General features: G+C 39.3%; 1 protein-coding gene across 2 annotated transcripts in view; it reads left to right on the plus strand.

Moving 5' to 3' along the window:
* Window positions 1–8645, plus strand: part of CCNT1 (cyclin T1) — a 31929-nt gene extending 23284 nt beyond the window's left edge. Inside the window, exon 8 of one of the 2 annotated variants that reach the window (XR_004301333.1) lies at window positions 6714–6802. Coding sequence is in view for 1 of the 2 variants with exons in the window: in XM_032420607.1 (XP_032276498.1) it covers window positions 6714–8117 (1404 nt within the window). In the remaining variant the exon portion in view is untranslated. Of the gene's footprint in view, window positions 1–6713 lie in introns of both variants that reach the window. The other variant, XM_032420607.1, reaches the window with a different exon arrangement.
* Window positions 8646–16774: the final 8129 nt, after the last annotated feature.

Genomic DNA, 16774 nt, shown 5'->3' on the forward strand with positions numbered 1-16774 from the left:
CATGTGTGTGTTTGTGTGTGTGTATTATATATATATAATATGTCATCACATCTTCTTTATTCATCTGTCAATGGACATCTGGGCTCTTTCCATAATAGGGCTCTTGTGGACATTGCTACTATAAACATTGGGGTGCAGGTGCCCCTTCGGATCACTACATTTCTATCTTTGGAGTAAATACCTAGTAGTATAATTGCTGGGTCATACGGTAGCTCTATTTTCAACTTTCTGAGGAACCTCCAGCTGTTTTCCAGAGTGGCTGCACCAGCTTGCATTCCCACCAACAGTGTAAGAGAGTTCCCTTTTCTCTGCATCCTCATCAACATCTGTCGTTTCCTGACTTGTTAATTTTAGCCATTCTGACCAGTGTGAGGTCGTATCTCATTATGGCTTTGATTTGTATTTCCCTGATGCCGAGTGATGTGGAGAATTTTTTCATGTGTCTGTTGGCCATTTGGATGTCTTCTTTGGAGAAATGTTTGTTCATGTCTTCTGCCCATTTCTTGATTGGATTATTTGCTTTTTGGGGGTGTTGAGTTTGATACATTCTTTATAGATTTTGGTTACTAGCCCTTTATCTGATAAGACATTTGCAAATACCTTCTCCCAGTCTGTCGGTTGTCTTTTGGTTTTATCGACTGTTTTCTTTGCTGTGCAAAAGCTTTTTATCTTGTTGAAGCCCCAGTAGTTCATTTTTGCCTTTGTTTCCCTTGCCCTTGAAGACGTGTCTAGCAAGAAGTTGCTGCAACCGAGGTTGTAGAGTTTTCTGCCTGTGTTTTCCTCTAGAGTTTTGATGGACTCCTGTCTCACATTTAGGTCTTTCATCCATTTTGAGTCTATTTTTGTGTGTGGTGTAAGGAAATGGTCCAATTTCATTCTTCTGTATGTGGCTATCCAATTTTCCTAACACCACTTGTTGAAGAGACTGTTTTTTTTTCCATTGGATATTCTTTCCTGCTTTGTCGACTATTAGTTGACCATACAGTTGAGGGTCTATTTCTGGGACCTCTATTCTGTTTCTTGATCTATGTGTCTGTTTTTGTGCCAGTACCATACTGTCTTGATGATTATATTGTAATAGAGCTTGAAGTCTGGGATTCTGATGGCACCAGCTTTGGTTTTCTTTTTCAACCTTCCTCTGGCTGTTCAGGGTCTTTTCTGGTTCCAAAGAAATTTTAGGATTGTTTGTTCCAGCTCCGTGAGAAAAGTTGGTTTTTTTATAGGGATTGCATTGAATCTGTAGATTGCTCTAGGTAGCATAGACATTGTAACATATTTGTTCTTCCAGTCCATGAGTATGGAAGGTTTTTCCATTTCTTTGTGTCTTCCTCAATTTCTTTCATGAATGTTCTATAATTTTCTGAGTACGGATCCTTTGTCGTTTGTTTAGGTTTATACCTAGGTATCTTACGGTTTTGGGGTGCGGTTGTAAATGGGATTGACTCCTTAATTTCTCTTTCTTCTGTCTCATTGTTAGTGTATAGAAACACAACTGATTTCTGTGCATTGATTTTATATCCTGCCACTTTGCTGAATTCCTGTATGAGTTCTAGCAATTTTGGGATAGAGTCTTTTGTGTTCTCCACATAGAGTATCATGTCATCTGCAAAGAGTGAGAGTTTGACTTCTTTTTTGGTTATTTGAATGCCTTTTATTTCTTTTTGTTGTCTGCTGAGGCTAGGACTTCTACTACCGTGTTGAACAATAGTGATGATAGTGGACATCCCTGCCATGTTCCTGACCTTTTCAGCTCTCAGTTTTTCCCCATTGAAGAATGATATTTCCTGTGGGCTTTTCATGTATGGCTTTTATGATATTGAAGTATGTTCCCTCTATCCCTACACTCTGAAGAGTTTTAATCAAGAAAGGATGCTGTACTTTGTCAAATGCTTTTTCTACATCTATTGAGAGGATCATATGGTTTTTGTCCTTTCTTTTATTAATGTAGTGTATTGATTGATTTGTGGATGTTGAACCACCCTTGCAGCCCAGGAATAAATCCCATTTGGTTGTGGTGAATAATTCTTTTAATATACTGTTGGATCCTGTTGGCTAGTATCTTGGTGAGAATTTTGGCATCCATGTTCATCAGGGATATTGGTTTGTAATTCTTTTTAGTGGGGTGTTTGGTTTTAGGATCAAAGTAATACTGGCCTCATAAGAGTTTGGAAAATTTCCTTCCATTTCTATTTTTTGAAACAGCTTCAGAAGAATAGGTATTAGTTCTTTAAATGTTTGATAGAATTCCCCTGGGAAGCCATCCGGCTCTGGACTCTTGTTTGTTGGGATTTTTGATTACTGCTTCAATTTCCTTGCTGGTTATGGGTCTGTTCAGGTTTTCTGTTTCTTCTTGTTTTAGTTTTGGTAGTTTATTCATCTCTAGGAATGCATCCATTTCTTCCAGATTGCCTTAAGGTCAGAGTACCCTTAAAATCCTTTTTATTTCTGTAGAATTGATAGCAATGTCTCCTCTTTAATTTCAGATTTTAGTGGTTTGAATCTTTTGTTTTTTTCCTAGACCATCTAGTTAAAGGTTTAATTTTTTTGATCTTCTCAAAGAACCACCTGCTAGTTTTATTAATTTTTCTCTATTCTGTTTTCTATTTTGTTTATCTGTGCTGTAATCTTTGTTATATTCCTTCCGTTTGCTTTGGCTTTAGTTTGTTCTTCTTCTAGTTCCTCACATTATAACTTTAGTTTGTTAAATTGAGCTCTTTATTTTTAATGTGAGTGTTCATAGCTATAAATTTCTCCCTTAGTGCTGCTTTTGCTGCATCCCGTAAGTTTTGATATGTTGTGTTTTTGTTTTCATTCATCCCTACGTATTTTCCAGTTTCCCTTTTGATTTCTTCTTTGATCCATTAGTTGTTTAAAAGTGTTATTTAGTTTCCACAATTTTGTGAATTTAAGTTCTCTGTTTCCTTATCTTTTGTGGTTGTTCTGTCCCTTTTGCGTGGATATTAAAGTCTCCAAGTGAAGTCTTCTGTCAGTTTTGATTGTCTTTTATTAGGAGTGCAAATGTTTATAATTGTTAAAATTGCTAAATTGAGCCTTTTATTAATATATAATGTCCTTTTGTGTCTCTTGAAGCCTTTTCTGTTTTAAAATGTATGTTGTCTCATATTAGTGTAGCCACCCTTGCTCTCTCTTGGTTACTGTTTGCATGATACATGTTTTTCCCTCCTTCCATTTTCAACCTTTTTGGGTCTTAGGATCTTAGTTGCTTGTAGACAGCATATAGCTGGATCATGTATTTTTATGCATTTTGACAATCTCTGTCTTTATTGGAGAGTTTAATCTGTTTTCATTTAAAGTAATTATAGATAATGTCACTATGCTTATGCTGTTTGTTTTCTACATGCCTTGTAGTTTTTTGTCCCTCGTTTCCTGCATTACTGTCTTTTAGTTGATTTTTCCATAGTGAAAATTTTAACTTCCTTTCTCATTTCCTTTGTGTATATTCTATGTCTGTTTTCTTTGTGGTTACCATGAGGATTATGTTTAACATCATAAAGTTACAATAATTTGAATTTATACTGATTTAACTTCAGTAACATAAAACTTCTCTTCTTTATAGCTGGGTCCCCATATCTTTTAGTTGTTGATGTCACAAAGTTGTCTCTTTATACATTGCATGCCCCAGAACATAAACTAATAATCCTAATAATCCTTTTTTTTAAAAATTTTTTTAAAAGATTGTATTTGTCAGAGAGAGAGAGAGAGACAGAGGACGTGAGCACAAGCAGGAGGAGTGGCAGGCAGAGGGAGAAGTAGGCTCCCCACTGCGCAAGGAGCCAGATGCGGGACTCAACCCTAGGACCCCGGGATCATGACCCGAGCTGAAGGCAGACACTCAACCAACTAAGCTACCTAGGCATCCCTAATAATCCTTCTAAATGCGTTAGGGTCCTAAATTAAATAGAAAATAAGACTTGAGTTACAAACCAAAGTTACAGTAATACTGGCTTTTACACTAATAATTGTGTTTTTTTTCCTTAAAATGTATTAGTCTCTTAAATTATGTAGAAAACAGGAAGCACAGTTATAGACCATTGTTAAAGCAATAGTCGCTTTTGGGGCATGTGGCTGGCTCAGTTGGTAGAGCATGGGACTCTTGTTCTCAGGGTTGTGGATTCTAGCCTCATGTTTGGGGGTAGAGATTACTTAAAAAAAAAAAAAGTAGCTTTTGTAATTGTCCATGTATTTACTGAAGGTCTTTATTTCTCCATATGGCTTTGATTTACTGTATAGTCTCCTTTCATTTCACCTTGCAGGACTTCTTTGAGCACTTCTTGGACGACTGACTGGTCTAGTAGTCATGAACTTCCTCAGCTTTTACCTATTTGGAAATGTCTTAAATTTCTTGCTCACTTTTGAAGGACATTTTTGCTGGATATGGGTTTCTTGGTTGACAGGTTTTTTTCTTTTAGCACTTGGAATGTATTGGTTCACTGTCTTCTGGCCTCCAATATTTTGGATGAGATAACCTGCTCGTGATCTTATCGAGGATCCCTTGTACCTGTTGACTCACTTCTCTTGTTGCTTTCAAGATTCTCTGTCTTTGGCTTTTGAAGTTTGATATGTCTCGTGTGAGTCTCATTGAGTTCATCTTACTTGGAATTTGTTGAGCTTTTGTTTCTATTCTTGTCTTTATCAAAGTTGGAAGTTTGCAGCCATTATTTTTTCATATATTCTCTCTGCCCCTTTCTTTTCTTCTTCTGGAATTTTCATGTTGCATGTGTTGGTCCAGTTGATGGTGTCTGATAGGTCTCTGTTCATTTCAATCTTTTTTCATTATGTTCCTTAGACTCAATGATTTTCATTGTCCTATCTTAAAGTTTGCTGATTGATTCTTCTACGTGTTCAAATCTGTGTTTGAATCCCTTTGGTGGATTTTCATTGCAGTTCCTGTACTTCTCAGCTCCAGAATTTCTTTTTGGTTTCCTTTTAGATTTTTTATCTCTTTATTGATATTTATTGATATTTCCATTTTGTTCATATATTGTTTTCTTTTTTTTTTAAGATTTTATTTATTTATTTGACAGAGACATAGCGAGAGAGGGAACACAAGTGGGGGGAGTGGGAGAGGGAGAAGCAGGCTTCCTGTGGAGCAGGGAGCCCGATGCGGGGCTCAATCCCAGGACCCCGGGATCATGACCTGAGCCAAAGGCAGACGCTTAACGACTGAGCCACCCAGGCGCCCCCATATATTGTTTTCTTAACCTTCTCCATAACTTTCTTTAAGTTATTTGAGTATCTTTAAGGGAGTTATTTTAAAATCTTCGTGTGGGGGCACCTGGGTGGCTCAGATGGTTAAGCGTCTGCCTTCGGCTCAGGTCATGATCCTGGGGTCCTGGGATCAAGTCCCGCATCGGGCTCCTGGCTGAGCTGGGAGCCTGCTTCTCCCTCTGCCTCTGCCTCTCCCCCTGCTCATGCTATCTCTGTGTCTCAACTGAATAAATAAAATCTTTAAAAAAAAAAAAATCTTCGTGTGGTAGTTCTGCCATCAGGTCCTTTTCAGGGGAAGTTTCTGTTGATTTATTTTTTTCCTTTGAATGGGCCATACTTTCCTGTTTCTTAAAATGCTTTGTGATTTTTTGTTGAACACTGGACATTTGAATCTAAATCAGATTCCCAGGCTTTTCTGGGTTTTGTTATTATTTTTGGATGGGGGGCTGGATTTGATTTTGGGTGGTGTCTCTGCTGAGGATAAGCCTGAGGTATAAACCTAAGGTGTTCTCACTTCTTTTCTGATTCTTTCCCTGGGAATGTGTGGTCAAAATATTCTGATTTTCTCTATATGCAGTTTTTGTTTGTTTGTTTTGTTTTGTTTTGTTTTTTAAATATCCTGCTCTTTAATGTCTGGCTCCCAAAAGGGGCAAAAAGCAAAAAATGAAGGGGAGAAAGGGTGCCGGTCCTTTAAGTCCCCTGGAAGTCACGTTAGCCAGAGGGTGAGGAGCTTGCAACAGTAGAGGGAGGTGCAGTAACAATGGCTGCCTGCCTCTTAGTCAGTACCTCTTTGGTCAGAAACTACAATCAGGGATCAGAGCACAGAGCCTGATATTTGCAGGAGAGAGTCCTTTTTGCTGGTACTGGCTCCCCCAGAGTGTGTAAACTACTCCAGCAACAGGTGCACAGCCGCCTCCATTGTGTCTGGGGTAGGAGATGGGTAGTTGCTAATGTGCTGAAGGTGAAATTGATGTAAATTAACCCCAATTTACTGTCCAAGGTTTACCCCAAAAGTTATAAGCCTTTAACAGACTCCAGAGTTCCAAAACAGTTACATCAGACAAATTCTGCCAGCTCAGTTGTCTGAGGGGGAGAGATTCCTGGTGCTTCCTACTTTGACATTTTCCCAGAATCCTCCTCTTCCTTTTTTAAGGCTAAGTGTGATTTCATTGTACTTATATACCACATTTTGCTTATCCATTATCCATTAATGGACATTTGAGTTTCTTCCACATCTTGGCAATTGTGAATAATGCTGCAGTGAATGTGGGAGTGCAGAGATCTCCTTGAGATCTTGTTTGTATGACTTTTGACTGAAGGTTTTTAAAATCTTAACTTTTAGTGGTTATAATTAATGATCTTAGAGTAGCCTGCCGATGGGCTATCCAGAACTTCCAGTGTTGCAGTGTCTCCTCATTCCAGTTTTTTTTTTCCTTTTTATATAAATTACCTGAGGTGAAGAGATGTCATTTGTTTCATTCTAGGCATGCCAGGCTGCCAAGAAAACAAAAGCAGATGATCGAGGAACAGATGAAAACACTTCGGAGCAGACAATTCTCAATATGATTTCCCAGAGCTCTTCAGACACAACTATTGCAGGTTTAATGAGCATGTCAACTTCTTCTGCAAGTGCAGTGCCTTCCCTTCCAGCCACTGAAGAGTCATCCAGCAACGTAAGCAATGTGGAGATGTTGCAGGGCGAGCGTTGGCTGTCCTCCCAGCCTCCTTTTAAACTGGAACCTGCTCAGGGTCATCGGACTAGTGAGAATTTAGCACTTATGGGAGTTGATCATCCTTTGCAACAGGATGGTTCGAATGCATTTATTTCCCAGAAGCAGAATAGTAAGAGTGTGCCATCAGCTAAAGTGTCCCTGAAAGAATACCGTGCAAAACATGCAGAAGAGTTGGCTGCCCAGAAGAGGCAATTGGAGAACATGGAGGCCAATGTGAAGTCACAATATGCATATGCGGCCCAGAATCTCCTGTCTCACCATGATAGCCATTCTTCGGTCATTCTGAAAATGCCCATAGAGGGCTCAGAAAACCCCGAGCGGCCTTTTCTGGAAAAGGCTGACAAAGCAGCTCTCAAAATGAGGATCCCAGTGGCCAGTGGAGATAAAGCTGCCTCTTCAAAACCAGAGGAGATAAAAATGCGCATTAAAGTCCATGCTGCAGCTGACAAGCACAATTCTGTAGAGGACAGTGTCACAAAGAGCCGAGAGCACAAAGAAAAGCACAAGACTCACCCATCTAATCATCATCATCATCATAATCACCACTCACACAAGCACTCTCACTCACAGCTTCCAGCTGGTACTGGGAACAAACGTCCAGGTGATCCAAAACATAGTAGCCAGACAAGCACCTTAGCACACAAAACCTATAGCTTGTCTAGTTCTTTCTCCTCTTCCAGTTCTACTCGTAAAAGGGGTCCCCCTGAAGAGACTGGAGGGGCAGTGTTTGATCATCCAGCCAAGATTGCCAAGAGTACTAAATCCTCTTCCATAAATTTTTCCTTCCCTCCTCTTCCTTCAATGGCCCAGTTGCCTGGGCATAGCTCAGACACAAGTGGCCTTCCTTTTTCACAGCCCAGCTGTAAAACTCGAGTTCCTCATATGAAACTGGATAAAGGGCCCACTGGGGCCAATGGTCACAATGCAACTCAGACAATAGACTATCAGGATACTGTGAATATGCTTCACTCCCTTCTCAGTGCCCAGGGTGTTCAGCCCACTCAGCCCCCTGCATTTGATTTTGTTCATTCTTATGGTGAATATCTGAATCCACGGGCTGGTGGAATGTCCTCCAGATCTGGTAATACAGACAAACCCCGGCTACCACCTCTACCATCAGAACCTCCTCCACCACTTCCACCCCTTCCTAAGTAAAAAAGAAAAAGAAGAGGAGAAAAAAAACTTCCTTAAAAACAACTTTTTTTTTTTTAACTACTGATTGTGGACTAAGAGAATACTTCCCTTATGAACTATGTCACCCTTCTTGGACTAGGGAATAATTAATATTGACATGCAGGTGGGAGGGTGGTAGAGGGGCTTGGTTATTATATCTACTGCCTCAGAAATTTAACTATTTTATTATAGTTTTTACTGGTATTAGAGAGGTGAGAATGTGTTGAAGCTGTGAAGGATTAAGAATACTTTCTCTGTTCTTGGCCTCTCCACCTCCTAATTAGGTTGATTAGAGTTGATGTCTTCCCTCTTCTTGCCAGGACTGAAATATGGAGGGTTTGTTTTATCAAACAATTGTGGATCCTTTTGGTGTTTAATATATCAGAAGAGAGGAAGTATTTAAATGTCAAAATCTTTTAAGAGACTTTTAAAAAATAATTTAAAGAAAGTAAGTTATCTGTTTAGTTTTTTTTATATCATCGGGGAGGGGATAGGGATTTTGCTGTGTGTATGAGATACATAGCAATGACTCCTGGGGGGTGGGATTGGAGGGTGGGAGGGTGTGTAGGGGGGATGGGAGGGTAGGCTTTTGGCCTTGAGTTCTGTCTGATAGGCTCTGGCCACTTGAAGTGTTGAGACCTTTAAGTGTGTACGTAAGTGTGGGTATGTGTGGTTTTAAGTGTGTGTTTAAAAATCATGTTTTATCTTTCCCTCCCTGTCCCTCACCATTTTCACTTCCCAACAGTCTACTAGAGAGAACACAGTGTGGCCTTTAGAACATAAAGGAAGGAAGAGGCATGTGTTAGCATGGTATTTTCCCATTTCTTTATGTTGTAATTGAGTGGTAGCCTTCTAAATTCTAGTTGGGGCAAGCGCAGCCAATGGCCTGATTCTGGACTCCATTATAAAAACTTCTCTTTTACCCCCTTTTCCCTTTTGATGCAGAACAAAGGTGGGGTTGAGGAAGAAGGATTGGAGAGCAAGGCTGCCTTCTGCCCTACAGAATTGGGTGTGTCTTTTTTTCAAGTTGGGCTTTGGGAAAGTGTTCAAGTGAGAGCAATCTCAGGGTCTCTGAGGGGAAGGGGGATGTGTGCTGTATATCCTGCCTCTGAAAGCCCAGACCATATATGAGAATAGTTCTGGGAGAAGCCATGGACCTAGAGGATACTGAAAACAATGAAATTGTGATTGGGTATTTTTAGGATATTGTATTTTAAATTGCATTATGAATGTAAGACTTGCTTTTTATCTGTATATCTGAAGGGAAACAGCTGCATCCTTAATTTTTGCAACCTATATGACTTCAGAGATTGGAGCTTGTGAATTTAACAGTACTGGTGTCATGAGGGTGAGCAACCCTAGCCCACAGATGCAGATTGTCCATCTTTGGTGGCTTTAGTTTCTAGGCAGAGGTTTTTCAGAAGATTTCTAAGAGTTCCTTAAAAAAAAAAAGGATCAGGAGTCCTATTATGGGTTTTTGATTATCCCAGATTTCAGGATAATTGGTGTTCAAGATCCCGACACTCAAAACTCAACACTTCTGTTGAGGAAAGAAATCTGTCAAGGGACTAGAAAGAATTCTAAGCCAAGTTGTCTAACTGAAAATGCCACTAAGCCACAGATCATTTGATGTGATATTCTTTGGTCTTCATGGTATTTTTTGCTATGGAAAAGATGATGCAATTTGAATGTCTTGTTGTTTTTAATGCAGCTTCCTTTACACCAAATATTCTGTATAGAAAAGTTGAATATTTTTCATTGGATGTCATAGGGAGACAGGAGTTGTACATGTGCTGCTGCTTGCCAGGAACAGGTTGGGGAGAAAACTGAGGCAGTTGAAATTGTTGATGCACTGGCCTAATATAGGAAGGAATTTGTACAGTAAACCTTAAGGTGAATTAATGTCCTGCATCTCTGCATATTTGAACTGTCTAGAGTGCCTGCCATTGCTGTGTAAAATGAGCTCTCTGCCGACCTATAAACCAGTAATACATAGAATGTTACTTCATTTTCACTGATGGCATTTTCCTCTAGCTCCCTGATATTTTCTGTGTTGTGCTAGGTAATTGGTAGATGTGTGATGTGTTTACTAAATCTAGGCTTTCTATTTGTTTAGATTTTGTTTGGTGGCGTCTGCTTTCCTTCCTGACCTTCCCAAAAGTTTATTTAGTTTGGATCTGTATCTTTGTGGAATTGATCACTGATTTGATTATGAAAATGTCTTTTCCAGCGTTCAGTTTTTCTCATGAAATGTCACATATTTTCTAATCATATGCACTCCTTCACCACAGAGGCAGACATATCCACTTGGCCTCAGAGCTGTTTCCCATGGCATCTGTACTTAGTTGCTTGGAACTTTTGTCAGGAGTGAACTAGAAAAAGTGCTTACTAGAGCCTAAGAGCTGCTTTATGCTGTGCAGTCTGGCCTTTGTACCGGTTTCATTGCTGTTGTAGGTCAATTTAAAGACTTCTATATTAATGCCTCCTGATGCTGTTTTAAGGTATCTACAGTGTCCACAGCTTTTGGATCTGTGTATATGTCATGAATGTCCTGTGTGTCTGCATGAAGCTGCTGCATTTGGGTTCGCAGATATGCCTGTTGACTAGCATGCCTATTGTGCAAATTACATAAACTTAGGCTTCAAAGGGTTTTGTGGTGTCTAAACTCTGTGTTTTCTCTATGCTCACACCTTCACAGGGTGAGAAATGGGATTTACCCATCTAAAGTTAGTCTAGTTAAACTTGGCTTTTTTTCTCCTTTTAACCTAGACTATCAAGGATAAGTGGTGGTAAGCAGGCGTGGAGCCTCAAGTTCTTATAAATTCATTCCTAAAACCTTGCGTGACTCTTCTGTTGGCAAAAACAAACACCTGTGGAATGTCCTTAGGGCTTTTAATCAGATACCTGTGTTGCTGTTGGCTGAACTCTAGTGAAGCATTAATTTAAAGCTAAATTGGTCTTCTGCAATATCAGTTATGCTTTTTGGGTTTAGAAAATATGTAGGAATTAGTCTAAACTGCTCACTCATGAATCAGTGTGTTTCCATATCTGAGACTCTCAGCTTCCTCTTTTTCTTTTCTTTCTTTCTTTTTTTTTTAATGATTTTGTGTTTTGATTCAGTGTATCATTTTTCATAGTTCTGTATTATTGGCTTCACCAGTGTTGATAGAAAAAAAATTAAATCTCCAGTTGGAAACAGCAATGGATTAGGATATAGAAATAAAATCATGGTAACATCAGTGCTGGATTTACTTAAGCTTCTACTACCTAATTCCCCATGTTAAAAATGCATACCTCTCATACTTTGCTTCTGGACAAAGGCAATTAGAGGGGTCTTAGCCCAGTATGGTAGGATTTTAAAGATCTTTGTTTCCCCACAGAAGCACAGGAATTGTGGGAACTTGGGAACAGGTTAATTTTTTAAAAGGATTATTCTTTTGTAAAGGAGTTATTTTGATACTAATGCTAGGAAGAGGATATTCTAGAACATCTTGAAGTTGGAATACAAATATTCTCTTGGGTTTGGGAGAATTTAAGCAGTCTATGCAACCCTTCACATGGCGAGAAATAAGCCCTTTGCAGTCCCAACTAAGCTTTCAGTGACTTTAGTACCTCCCCAGATTTCCCATGTTGCTGCTTGTTAACACCCAGCTTTTAACTGAGTGTTTGCTCCTGATGGTTTAAGAAGTGTTCGTGTTGTATCACACTATCAAGTTTTATTTTGTCTTTTTATCCCTCTGAGGGTGTGAGTTTGAAACAAGCATGGTACTGTAATCCTACCTGATAGAGTGGTCTGGAATGAGAATTATTTTCTAAGTGGGAGACCCTTCCATTTTAATGTTCCTAAAGTTTTTAATATGAACTTGGCATTGCAAAAGGGAGGGAAAGAAAATGTTTACTAAAAAGCAGTGTCTGCTCTTCCCCTTTTTGAGTGCATATTTATGGTTGAATGAAAAGAAGAGAAAGACTCTTGGGTTTTCCGTTGCCATGTTAAGCATGGAGAGGGATGCTTGACAGCATGCTAATTGAAGCCAGAGCAAGTATGTCTCCATCAGGTTATCAGGAACTCTTCAGTTGAATGCTGAGGACCTAACTGGTTAGTGGTAGATCACATTGGAATTGGTTACAAGATGGAAGTGCTGTCTGGGTTAAGCACCCAAAGAAAAGAATGCAGCAGCCTGACTTAGTGTTAACCTAGGTTTCTGGATTTGAAACCGACCTTTCCCTCACCCTACTCCACACTCCTGAAACTGTCCGTTTTCTTATCAGACCAAAGAGCAAAGAAGAAAAAAAAAAGTAAAATACTTTACCAATCTATGTCACTCAGGTACAATTTTGTGGTAATATTTTTGTCTGTTTTCTTTGTATTGCTCTTAAGAGTCCTTTCTCAGCATACTATTCTGCTGTTGCCTCTGTCCTACTTGAGGCACCTCAGTTCTGGATGCTACCCCTGGGATCTCTACTGCTGTTAATGTGATTGATAGGATGTAAGTGACCATTACAGTAAGGGCTCTTTGTAAAAAATTCAAAAACATTTTTAAAAAATTTAAAAAAGGATGTTGTATACATTTTATAGTCTGGCTATCAGTTTGATATCTTGCTGTCAAGTATGTTTCTCAATCTGTATTTATCCATCCCATCAATAAATGTTAATGATAAAACACTCATCTGATTGTTGTTTATGTGTCCTAAGTCTTCAAATTAGTCTTTAACTGTCATTTTACTGTTATGATTACAGTTTTTAGTTTTGGTAGTAGTATGTACTTTCTGACTACACAAGATCCTGTGGGAATTGAGTCCATTGGAAAGACCTAAGATTTGGTTGTCATAGTGAACCTGGTGGTATAAAGTATGATGTAGTCAGAGGGGAGAAGAAACCCCTCACTCAATATAGCATTCTTGGTGGTGCCTGGAAAAATTGATAGTGAATACTCAACTCTTTTCCTGGAACATACAAAACCACACACACCAGGTAAATCAAGGGAAAGAATTCTTATGCTAAAATACTCCAAACTTACAACACAAAGTTAGCAGAAGCTATAGTTTAAAAGGAAAAGATCAGTTTGACAGAATGATGAATGATGTACACTTCTGAAAAAAAAATCACTTGAGTTTTGGTCATCCTTCCATTTTCTAAAATAAAACAACTTAAGATTTTTGATTGCTGTACTTCTGAAACTTTTGTGGAAGTTGCTAACATTTTAGGAATTCTGGTCTGGTTTGAATGGAAGAGAAGTAAATGAAGAATGGAGGAATGGATGATATTACAAAATCCTAAGTTTAGTGTTTTGCCTTTGTTAAGAGAGTTACTATCAACTGTCATCCTTGGCGATAGATGAGGTATAAATCAATATAAAGGTGGTGTGCAACTGGATTCCCATTAATAGGGCTTGTTAAACTAATTGATACAGAGTTAGGTTTCATCTTATGGTCAGTGCGTACATGATCCTGGTCTCTGGCACTTGATAGTGGATTAAGATAGGCTTGATCTCTATCATTCAGTGATCTGAGGAAAGTTTGAAGCCCTTTCTATGTCTTCTGTGGATTGTATTTACTGTATAAGAGGCATGTGTTTACTGTAATCTGTAGCTCTGGGGCCTATTTCTGAACTGATTTGGTTTATGTCACATGTCCTACTTGTGCTGCCTTTTTTTGTACTGTGGTATATCAGCTGCTTCATTTCACATAACAATCAGGTAACCGAAAAACCACAGTGATAAAAACAAGTTACAATTGAATACTAGATAAGACCTTTTCTGAAGAGTTGTTCCAGGTACTTTTCCTGCCTTAAATCTATTCATTCATTAGAAAATAGTACCTATCAAGTGCTATGTACTGTTTACGGATGGGAATATGGCAGTAAACATGTCAAACATCCTGCCCTCATAGAATTTACATATTCTAGTTGTAGGGAAGACAAGTAAGTAAAACTTAGTATGTTAGATAGTAAGTACTTTGGAGAATGTAAAGCGGAGAAGGGGGGATAGAGATGTTTTGTGTGTCTGTGTGTAGCTAAGTAGGGCTCTTGAAGTTGGAAATAAGATGGCTAGGAAGGAAGGCCTCATGAAATTACAGTTCAGCAAAAATCTGAAAGAGGTGAGAGAGCAAGCCATGAGAATAGCTGGGGTAAGAACATTACGGGCTCATTCCAGGAAACAAGCGCAAGGTTCTGAGGTGAAAATATGCTGGTATGTTTGAGAAATTGCAAGGACGGCAGTGTAGCTAATATGGACACGAGGAGAGAATAATAGGATATGTGGTTAGAGAGGCAATGGAAGGCTAGATACTGTGGGGCCTTGTAAGCCACTATGAAGATAGTGAAATGCACCATTGAAAAGCTTTGAGCAGAAAAGTGACGTGATCTGGCTTAGGTTTTAAAGTGTTCATTTGGCCTGCTGTGTTTTTTTATTTTCTTTTAAAGATTTATTTGAGAGAGAGTGAGCAAGCAAGAGAACACAAGCGGGGAGTGGGGGGGATGGAGGGAGAGGGAGAAGCAGGCTCCCCATCGAGCAGGGAGCCCGATGCGGAGCTGGATCCCAGGACTCCAGGATCATGACCTGAGCTGAAGGCAGACGCTTAACCAACTGAGCCACCCAGGCGCCCTGGCCTGCTGTTTAAGATGGTTTTCACGGTAATTAAGGTAAGAGATGAAAGTGGCTTGGACCAGGTAATGAGAAGTTATATATCTTGAAGTTGGAGCCAGTAGGATATGCTGTAAGGTTGGAAGAGAAGTCACGGATGATTTCCAGTGTTTGGCCTAACCAACTGGAAAGATGGAGTTTTCATACTGAGATGAGGATGACTTACGGAAAGCAGGAGTTTGGCCTTCATTCATATTCATTCTCTCTCTGTCATGTGTGCAGACACACAAACCCCTTTCTCTAGGCTTGGCCCCCCAAACCCCAAATTCTCAAAAATTCTCTTTCCTTCAAGAATTCATCTTTGTCAAATTCTATTTACAAACAGCCTCAGGTCCACTTTAACCCATTCAATAGCTAACAGAGTGTTCAGTGGATTAAAAACAACCATCTACTTTTGTTAAACAGCACAAAGAATTTGCCAACATCTTAATCCTTTAATAATATTTTCCCCACTTAGAAGGAAGTGGTTCTAAACAGCAATTTTTTGCCTGTCTTGGGCTTATCAGGATATTTTTTTTCAGCCAAGACTTACAGTAAACACTCTAATTAAAGTCTGTTGCATCCCTATCTAGTTCCTAATGCCTCTTTTCATTGTTCACTATAGTAGAGTTTTAGTATTCCTTTTTGATAGTACCACATTTGGTTGCAGATTCCTTTTTTTAAAGATTTTATTTTATTTATTTTTTATTTTTGAAAGATTTTATTTATTTGACAGAGACAGACAGCAGGAGAGGAAACACAAGCAAGGGGAGTGGGAGAGCGAGAAGCAGGCTTCCTGCCAAGCAGGGAGCCCAATGCGGGGCTTGATCCCAGGACCCGGGGATCATGACCTGTGATGAAGGCAGACGCTTAACGACTGAGCGCCCCTTCTAAGATTTTATTTTTAAGTAATCTCTACACTCATCATGGGGCTTGAATTTAGGACGCCAAGATCAAGAGTTGTATGCTCTAGCAACTGAGCCAGCCAGGTGCCTCTGGTTGCAAATTCTGATTCCCATATTTTCTGTAATGTGATTGCCTCCAGCTAGTTTTGAGTTGTAGAGAGTTTCTAACAAATGTCTTCTTTGTACCCCTTCTGAGGGTTGGAGTCTTTGCTTATGAGTATAAATCACAGTTGCTATTGATACTATGTTTGTATTGCATCCAGAATCCCAAACTGCTCTAGAATGTTTACTCCAAAAGAGCAGGGTTATCTTTCTTGTACTCTCTGTATCCGCAGTGCCTGGCACTTAGGTGCTCAATAAATATTTGTTAAATGAATGAATTTCAGGAAAGGGCCTTCTAGGGATGCCCTAATCTGGAAGTGGCGTCCCTTCCAACTGACCTCCCCCCATTTTTGTTTTAATCACTTCTTGTGTCTGAACTGCTGTTGTTGAGCATTGTAGATTTCTGTGTTCACCTGCAGTGTGAATCATACCTGCTCATTGGTGCTGGAGAAACCTAAACTGACACTAGATAAAGAAGCGTTGGAAGGATGGGATGCAGAAAAGATCCAAAAGGGTTAGAGGGAGAAATTGTTGGTTCCAAGAGGTGTAGTGGAGATGAAAAAAGACGCTTTTAACTAAAAATCGTTAAAGTATGATAAAATTGGGATTGTGTCTGCCATTTCTATATACCCGCATTATTTATAATGGAATTGTAGAGGATTTTAGAGAAACCGGGCCTAAACCAGAACTCATATTTCCCTATTCTCAGTCTAATGGTCTATACTATATGAGAGGCAATAAGGGATAAAGCATGAGGGCTGGGTTCAAATTCACCTCTTTCTCCCGTTTACTAGATATAGGCCCATTCTGTTCCTCGGTTATCTTATCTGTAAAAATGGAGATAATAGCCTCTATTATTTCAGGGTTACTCTGAAAAATCAAGTGTTTATATATGTAATTCCCCAGGCTCTGTAAATACTCAATGTTTCAATAATGAACTCACAAAAGAAAACTACAGCCTTTTCCTGCATAAACAGTAAGAGTCAACTGTACAGTGATCTTTTGGCCTCTG

The sequence above is a fragment of the Phoca vitulina genome, unplaced genomic scaffold (genome assembly GCF_004348235.1).
Source record: "Phoca vitulina isolate PV1807 unplaced genomic scaffold, GSC_HSeal_1.0 scaffold23, whole genome shotgun sequence".
In the NCBI taxonomy this organism is placed as follows: Eukaryota; Metazoa; Chordata; class Mammalia; order Carnivora; family Phocidae; genus Phoca; species Phoca vitulina.